Source organism: Morone saxatilis, unplaced genomic scaffold (assembly GCF_004916995.1).
Source record: "Morone saxatilis isolate NCDOM2014 unplaced genomic scaffold, NCSU_SB_2.0 Contig24, whole genome shotgun sequence".
Taxonomy (NCBI): Eukaryota; Metazoa; Chordata; class Actinopteri; family Moronidae; genus Morone; species Morone saxatilis.
Window position 1 is genome coordinate 19,573,089 of NW_023339807.1, and position 9,561 is coordinate 19,582,649.

The 9,561-nt window shown below is 40.6% G+C and overlaps 1 protein-coding gene across 2 annotated transcripts in view; it reads right to left on the reverse strand.

Annotated features, from left to right (window-relative positions):
- Positions 1-7,703: 7,703 nt before the first annotated feature.
- Positions 7,704-9,561, reverse strand: part of si:ch211-1i11.3 (mitogen-activated protein kinase kinase kinase 5) — a 16,340-nt gene continuing 14,482 nt past the window's right edge. The window contains exons 26-28 of one of the 2 annotated variants that reach the window (XM_035672858.1): positions 8,811-8,908; positions 8,631-8,707; positions 7,704-8,431 (exon numbers count right to left, since the gene is read on the reverse strand). In XM_035672858.1, the coding sequence (XP_035528751.1) occupies positions 8,335-8,431; positions 8,631-8,707; positions 8,811-8,908 (272 nt within the window). In that variant the 3' untranslated portion in view covers positions 7,704-8,334. The remainder of the gene's footprint in view (positions 8,432-8,630; positions 8,708-8,810; positions 8,909-9,561) is intronic. The other variant, XM_035672857.1, reaches the window with a different exon arrangement.

The window sequence follows — 9,561 nt, forward strand, 5'->3', positions numbered from 1 at the left end:
TGTCCATTTATCACACATCACTGTACCATGCTGTGCTAATGAGCCATTCAAAGTGAGGTGGATGCAGATAGGAGAAAATGCCACAGTTGGTCTCCATTAGCAGCACTTTAGATGTGCTGAAATGTTGCATGTCTTCGTAAAGTTCTGCAGACTGAAACAGTGACTGATGAAGATAATGTGAACAGAACTACACTCTGGTGCCCTTATCTGTCTTTCTACTTATACCCCTCTCTCCTTTTATTGTTTTGAGTTCATGCCAAGTTCTGTGTGCAACCTGTGAACCTGTGTCGTCTCCATTTGCGAGCCACTTGTGTGACCTCACTGCACACAGGAAGTGGAGGACCCCCTCCTTCTCTATCCATCCCTGAGTGTTCAAGAAAGGACTTGATTTTGGAGCTGCAGCTGCACTCCTCACTTAACACACAGAGACCCCCATACACACACACACATCTCATTAAACTGCCACTGATCGCCGTAAGCAGTTCATGCCATGAAAAAAGACAGTTAACAGAGAGCAGTGGGAAAAAGAGAGTAAACAAAAATCCTTACCACTGAGAGGATGTGATTGCGTCAGTAAATACACATACCGAAAACCAGGGAAACCAACTGGAGAGATAGGAAAGCAGAGGGAAAAAAGCTCAAAAGAAAAGGAAGAAGGACTTGGGATCCAGTAACAGACTCTACAGCACAACTGATACCGCAGAAGAAAAAAGAGCTACTGATGGGGGTTATCTGTGTAAAGATAGCATTTTAAACCCTGATGTGTCCCTTTCTTTGCACCTCTTTGTGTACTGTGCTGTTTGAGCAGGAACCAAGTACAGGAAGGAGGTACAGTCCATACTATGAACTAAACAAAAACCTGTGTAAGGCCCAGGTGTTCAGGAGAGGAAAGAGCACCACATCCTGCTCGAGAGGAAGTAATGTTACTTGATTTAAATACCACGTCCAGTCAGTCGATGTCCTTCAGCGCAGAGCATCATACCATCTTAGTTTAGCATGTTAGCACGCTATAATTAGCAATTAGCACTAAACACAAAGTACAGCTGAGGCTGATGGGAATGTCATTAGTTTAACAGATATTTGGTCATAAACCAAAGTACTGGACCAATTATTATTTTGACCTGAAGAAATAAATATTAAGGGGTCACCCTTATTACAATTCATCCTGAGGGTGAAATGAATGGCTTTACCAAATGTTATGGCAACCCATCCAATAGTTGTTGAGACATCCAACCACAAATGTTAACCTCATTGTGGCATGACAGGAAGGTCAGTAGGCGTCATCCTCTGAGGACCATGCGAAAGACGTCAGTCCGTCTAGTAATTGTATTTTGTATTGTGTGTTACTTAGACCGCCCCACTGGCTGTGACCACGTCAGATGTGGCTGGCAAAGATGCAAGTCTGCACCATTGCAGTTAATTAGCAAACTTAGATCTCACCAACAACTACTGAGGTTGATTAAGACAGGCTGTAGCTTTGGTTGTTATGATTATGGCAATGACACATTTGTTTATAATGGGTGTAACACTAACTATATGCTGAGGTTGTATGTGTGCAGTAGATTGGTTGTGCTGATTATTGTATTGAGGCACCAGAAAACAAATATCAAATCTTGTTTAGCTTAACAATGGCTGATGTTGAAGTAGTCGCAGGACAGCTAGAGCCATTTCCATAGCATCATAGATTCAACCACAAATGCAGCCATAGCCTGACATAGCAAAACAGTTGTAGAACCTACCAAAAAGATTATTGCATCATCACTTTTGCAAAAGATAAAGCTCCTATATTTCCTATTCCAAGGAACATGGTCACCACCAGCACCGCCAGTCAGTCTAGAGGTCAGCCACTGTGAATGGTAAGGGTAACCCTCGGCCTGGTAATGAAACAACAATAGCAGGAATGTTCAGAATGTCCCTTGAGAACATAGACACAGCCTATGTTATAGACTACTGAATACACTATCTCTGCCTTTAGCAAATGGTAGGTAGCAGTATGTAAGCAGCAGGGGTGGGGTAGCATAAGGGAAGGGTGGATATGAAGCGAATTAACTATGATGGATTTACTGCTGAAATATGTTAGTTTGCACTTCTAGCTGAAACATTTAGCTAAGACAGTTTTGCACATAACATATGAATGTCGTCAGTAGAGCTTGGGTTAGGGTAATTGCTGGTTCAGTTCGCTGTCAGGTCTCAGAAAGCAACACTATTTTGGTCACCACTGTCTTGTTTTAGAAGGGTTAAAGGTCACATGCACCTGCAGGGGGGCTGTAGATTCAAATAATTTATGACTGTGTTGTCTTTTGTTTCCTATAGTGTGATTTAATCAGACACTACATCACATGTCACACTGGAAAAATGTGTGTGTATGCACAGATGGGTAGGTAGGGATAGATAGAGTGTGGGAGAGTTCCCTGTTTCTTTGTGTTTCTCTCTAGGGTGCTGGGAAAAAGAGCACTGTTTAGTCTGAATCATCTGAATTTAGTCTGCCTCTCATTGTGGGCTGAGATTTTGATTTGAGTTGGGAGGTCCTGATGTATTCAAACTTTGACATCCAAATAATTGTAATTTGCATGTTTTACAGTAGATTAAGTAATGGATGTTGAGGCTACAGTGCTTTAAAGCTGAGCTAGGGTAAATTTCAATGTGAAAAAGCAGCTAATGGCTCAGCTAGCTACATATCAGCAAAGTCCTGGGTTTGAATCTGACTTTGGGTCTCTCATCCCACTTCTGTGGTGGATGGGATCAAACAAATATTGTAAATATTGAAGCAGCAGAGGTTAAGATACCCAGATGTTTGATCCCTATTATGGAGAAAGCAACCATGATAACCATGGTGACATCATTAAAGCTATTTTTCAAACTTTGAAGAGCTCCCACCAGAGACAAGGAGGAGACATTATACAACTGTTTCCAGTTCCAGTGACACGTAGATGTTGAAGTTCCCCTTTGAAAAAAACATCAGTCTATAATTTAAATAACCAAATTAAGTTGATTTTTAACCAAAATTAAGTTGTGACATCAGGCACAGTGTGTACACTTTTAACAAATTGATTTGTCCATTTTCTGTGTCCAAGGTCAACCAATAAATAACATAACCAGCCTTTGTTTGTGGATTTGTCAAGTCTATTTTCAAGTTAAATTGCTTTAAACTGTTCTCCATATGGCACACAATACGGACGATAGTTAACAACCCCACCACTCCTCATAAACCCCTCTCGCACTGATCTTCCTTAAACAGTTTTTCCTGGCCTCTCCAACAACAGGTGGCATTACCAGGGGCTCATTTCGCCTTCTTCTATGGGGAATGTGATTCCACAGCAGTATGTCTCAAACAGCAGAGAGCCTGGCAGACCATGACGTAATGTACTAAAACGTGCTATCAGTTAGAAGCAGGGCCAAAACACGTGGAGTTGGCTCCTCTCTCCGCTCACCCCCGGGGCCCCTCTCTTTTCTCCTTTTGCTTGTCTCTCTCTCCCTCACCCCCCAGCCCTTCCACCTCCCTTCTGCTCCACCGCACTCTCTGTTTATGAGTGCATGAATCGCTCCATTTCACTATACCCAACTCCCAGCCCACTACCAATCCCACAACTGCTTCAATAATAGAAGTCCCCCCTCCCCATACTTTCATTTCCATGACAACCCACAATGAGGAGAGAGAGAGAAGACGATCAGAGAGAGAAAGAAGAGAGAGGGAGGAAAAATAGCAGAGGCAGGAGAAAAACGTGAATGAGAGGGTGGGAGTGCCTTCCCTTGACCCCTGGTTCCATTTGTAAGGAGGGAAACCTTCACTACAACAGCCTGAGTTTCAGTGAGGTTAAACTGGCCAATCGAGAGCACCAGCACTGATTTGTCATTATGGAAGGTGCCTCTTGAGCAAGCAAGTTAACCTAATTTTGTATAGGTCTTTTCAAAAAGAAGTTCCAGGTGGAATGGAAAAAAAAGCTAAATTAAAAGAGGCAGAAAAGACAACACCAAAGTACCAACCGAAGTATTGAACGGATGATGGTGCTAAATGGAAAATAAGAGAGAGAAAAAAAAAACAGATCATCAAAGTAATCACCCTGAAACTCTGTACTAAAGAAATCCACCCAATACTTGCTGAGGCATTTCACTCACACAGCCTGATGATGGAACAAGAGTAAAAGTCAAGGATCACCAACATAATTGCAGTATATTGTCTTGATCCATGAATTGAATCTGTTGAATTTTGAGGCTACAAACAAAAGGACAAAGACAATCCACAGATTATAATCAAGAATAAAACAAAGAAAAAAAGTGAGGCTTTAAATGCTTTTTTTGCATTATATTTTTATTTATTTGGTTTATAACATATTAGAACAGAGAAGGTTTCATTTCCAAAACATTACAAATTTCATATTTTATTTCATATGCATGCAAGAAAGCGGCCACTTTTCAAAACAACAGCAAATATATTTCGTGTCACCTTTGGAACCGTCTCATTAATACTAAAAGGTCATAAGGTCACTCCTCTGTGATAGAAATCATTGATTCAGTGTCATATGAATGGGTGGCCTTCAGCATGACACAAACACAACAGAGATAAACAAAGGGTGAAAGGTCTTGAGGTCAAGCCCCAGCAAAGATTTGTTGCACACACATTTGCTCTTACACATGCGTGTGCGCACACATGAGATTAGTAGTTTTAATTCAGGTCCCTGGATTACAGCCAGGATTAATTCTATATGCCTCAGAACTGGTGAGGGAATATTTCTGTCCAGCTGTAGCCATCATAGCTGTCCATCAGCTGCATCAGTGTTGTGTCTGTCCTGCTCTAATACTAGCTGCTACTTACAGGCTATTCTTTTTCCAAAGTGAGCCAGAGTGGAACAGAAGAGATAACATGACACTATTGGCTTCCAGTTAATTGCTGTAAGATTACTACATCCTACTCCTGAGGGTCATAAAGATAACAAGATAAATTCCTAACAAAAGCTCCTGAGGGAGACAAATACCACAGCAGCAATTAACAGTTGCATCCTGTTTATGTGGCAAAACATTTCCTATATCAATTCTGTGAATGACAATCACAGTATGTTAACAAATACTGACAAATCTCAAGTTTCTGTCAGGTAACCCAAGACTAATTGATACTATTTATACACAAATTCAAATTTCAACACAGTGAAGTATCATCAACACTCAAGGCAGTGACAGCAACGCAAAGAATGTACTCATAATCTGCTTTCATGTGATCATGCTACACACTGTAAACAAAACTGTATGGTTGGGAGAGAAGTGTGCCACTTTAGCCAGAAAATAGAGGGGAATGGCCCTGACCTGATCTGTGTGTGGATGTAGTATATGTATGTGTGCACCTGCAGGCATGTAAGCATGTGTCTTTATACAGGGCTCACAGCAGACAGCTTGTTAGCGAGCTCTGTTGTTAATGATATGTTATAAAACAAATGATGAACTGGTAATTAACAAGTCCTTGAGGTGGTGGTGCACTCAAGGCCAGAGACACGATTTAATCTTCAGAGCGGAAGCAAAATTCTGATTCATGCTGCCGCACTGCTGCATTTTTAATCAAAGCCTGCAAGAAATGGTTCAAATGTAGCTTTCCACATGCGTGTTGGCACAAGTGTAGTCCAGGACAGTGGGGTGACCTGTCCTATAGGAGCTGGCAAGGAAGAGGGTGAGCTCAGTAATCCCCCAGGTTCTGGGCCTCTCAGTGTGGCGTCCTCAATCCCCCCCAGACCCTGCCAAAATCCCCCTGACAGCAGTCCTCATTATTTGCCTATCAGTGGCTTAGCCCCAGACAGAACAGAGATGGAGGGATTTACTGTAGACTTGAGAAGGAAGAATAGAGAAACACTGAAGACAATACAAACACGATTTCCTTAAATTCCCCCGGTTCCTCTGACATATGGGTGAAACTAGAGAACGTGACTAGAAATGAAAAATCTATCATGATGATGACAAAAGTATAAATTTGAGCTTGAGGACATTGTGTGAACAATGAGAAACAACCTTGACTGTGCACTCTCTCCGTTGTAAATATATTAAATTTCCTACATGAGCCACTGACACTGCACCATTATGTCTGATCAAAGTTAACAGTTTGCATCCTATTAGCCGGACAATCCTAATGCTATTGTGTTATAAAGCTTATTAGAAGATGGGAGAGGGTTGCACTCACATTACATTCAATTATCTGTAATAGGAAATGAGTTTGAGGTGACAGCTGCTGCCTGCGTTGTAGCTGTAAGACACTGTGACTCATTAACGTAGCATGTTAGTATGTCAAACAGATGAAACATGACAACAGCCACTCACAATTTGTATTGAAGAAATCTTGTAGTTTTATGTAACATTATGTGTGGTAGGTTTAACAGAGGATGTAGCTCTCAGTTAGACATGGGTAGACAGCATAGCTTTATGTATATTTTTTGGGGGGGTTCCTCTAGTTCAAGATGAATATTAGCACACTGTTCTGTTTAAATTCTGCGAATCATCATCATAGAAACCCCACAGTAGAGCACTGTTTATATTGTCATATAGCCAGAGAATATGTCTGTGCATTTATCACAAAATTAATTTATTACACAAATAACAGGAAAGCGGACGATTGAAGTAAGGAGATTTTATCAACTAAATTCAATTTGGCTTCATCCTGAGTATTAATTTCTTTTCTGACACCATCCAAGGACATAGGAAGAAGATGCCTGACTGGATTTATTGTCCGTCCACCTTCTGATTTGTTCAGCATTCTGAATTATTGCAGAGGTAAATCAAAGACTGTGATCTTTGCGCTGAGAGGCTTAATCAGTATTTTGGCCAATGGGGATGAAGAGTTTTGTTTGGACCTTGATGCTGAATGAATAATTGATATAATAAATCTGTGAAGACAGGAAAGGGAAAGGGCAGTTTTAGTAGTTGCTGTTGTATATGGGCTGCAGCCTATTTTAATTACTTGCTTGACAGCATCTGGGTGAGGGACAATGAACATATATAAACATATTTTAAATAATGGTTTTTGCAATATTTCAGGTACTTGTTTTGTCTCATTTGATTAGGAATTGATTGCACTCAAATAGGCACAACAGGTCGCACAAGGTCATGCAAAAGGAACATGAACACATCCTTTAAAATGACTGTAACAGCCAGCAGTTCAAAACAAAATTATGATTAAGACATTACTAATATCTTTAGTGAGTGCCGTGGCTATTAGAGGCCTAGCCCAATCTCACCATTAAGTCATATCCCAATTGACAGAGCATGAGAGCTGACATGCATATGGCATTTAACAAGCCACTGTTGAGCTTATCAAAATAACGAACATCCTGATCTCACACAAGACCACTGAGATTACGAGGCAATAATGACACACTGGCAAAAAAAACAATCAGATATGTACGCAAAAAATCTTTGTATACATGTGAAATGTTTTTGCCTAGTGCTTTATCCCTCAACGTTCTGATCCTAGCCTTTCTCAGCCCCCTTTTTTACCATTCCTGATATTATTCAAGCCTTATAAAGTCTGAACTCTAAACCCATGTTTTAACACTATTAAGTACCTTGAAGAAATGAGGAAAAGACTCAAACAGCAGAGCTACACAGAAGCATGGCTACACGATAAAACACACACATACTGCCGACAGACACACACACAGTCACAGTCACTGTTTCTAAGGAGATGTCAACATTGTGAAAACAGATGAGGGAACACGTGTGGAATTTTAGGACTGTTCATCACTTCATCACTTCTTCCATCCTACGTCATTCCCTGTTTCAAACAAACGGCTGCATGCAGATAACAAGACAGTACAGAGAGATTTAAGGTTTCCTGTTTATTACCTGAATGAGTTTTAACAGGATACACAGTACACATAATCCATGTTTTCCCACATTTTTCAGGTGCATTCATCTTAAATACAGTATGCCCTTAATAGCTTAGGTCCTACTAAGTTTTCTGTGAAACACAGTAAAACAGCGTCACCAGAAGGCACCATTAAAAAAACATTAAATGTGTTTTGTGTAGACAAATCAATACTCCACTAGGCAATTTTTATGAAGGCATAAATATTGTCTCCCTTAGCAAAATCCTGAGAATTATAAAATGCTGGCAAGATCTAACTTTTAAGATTTTTTGCATTCTTCCTCACATGCACAAAACTGGAAGAAGTGGTCAGTATCTGCAAAAAATAAAAATAAAAAATACATTCACAGTTTAACAAGGTAACCAGAATCTATCCTGCTTTATATTAGTTCCCTGCAAAGTCAGTTATGTTCACTTCTGCCTCACTTGCTCCAGATGACACAGGGCCAGCCTGTCAATAAATCTGTCCTTTTGATGTACAACATCAGCAGCCATTAAAGAAGAGTGTCCTCACTGTCCTCATTGTGTGTGCTGAGCTGGGTCTTCCTGCGAGCTGTGATAGCTGCCCATATTCGACACAACATGCCCCCTCTGAAACAGCAAATGTGGACAGATTTAAATTCAGTGTTACAAACGGGCTATCTCAAACACCACTGGCGGTCTTTTTTTGATGAAACTCAAACTAACAAGGTAGACTGCATCTTTTCTACACCACAGTCTTTTAGGGCAATCCCTTATTGCATTTCTGTATGGGTAGATAGTGTGAGGGCGATGTGAGGAGACAGCTCACCTTATTCCACAGTACATCAAGTCATCCCTGGAGGCAATGTAGAGGAGACAGTCCAAGGTGAATTCATGAGAGAGCAACTAGAAAACAGGATCACACAGGTGTGGATTAACAGTGGGTAGATGAGTAACTCCAACCAGCCTCAGGTAAAAAAAAAAAAAAAAGTGAATCAGTTGAATTTACCTTATCGATTGTGTCTTGATCCACAGGGACAGACTTGAGCCAGTGCACCAAAGCCTTCACTTCGGGATTAGAGCTTTTCTGTGAAGCCAACCCACCATCTATAATGTGCAGAGATAACAACCATTCAGGCCTGATGCATTGCAGACATACTGCATCTCACGGTGTTGATGTTACACACAACAAACACTTATCGTGTTTCCGCAGGCATACTGTTTAATCATTATCCAAACAGACAAGTCGAGTCTGAGCACATTAGCTGATGATCCAATGGTCTACGCCTCCGACACAAACCAGTCAGGCAGAAATCCAGAGCCAGAAGCTGAGGTGTGGTAGGGATTGACTGGTACAAGTTTTAAGAAACAGTAATGAGAATCACTGAGTCTATTGCTAATCCAAAGAGGGCTTGGTTCCTTGATGCAATGCTGGTCATGCTGCAGCTTGTGCGGCTAATCATTAGCGGCAGGCTGAGAGCTTACTAACTTTTAGATACTTCAGAAACATATTATTAATATTATTTAACAACTTGTAATTAATATAAAGTATTTTTATTTGATATGTTCCCTTTACCAAATATTATAAGCAGGGGAAACCACAACAAACACTTACTTTACCTGGATTTAGAGGTTTGATGATGAAACCTGACCCAGATCAAATAGAATACACAATGTTTGTTTTAACCTACTAGGAGTACTGGATGGGCAGGTTTCAACAGACCAAAGTCAAAACTACTAGAAGAAAGACTATTTGAAAC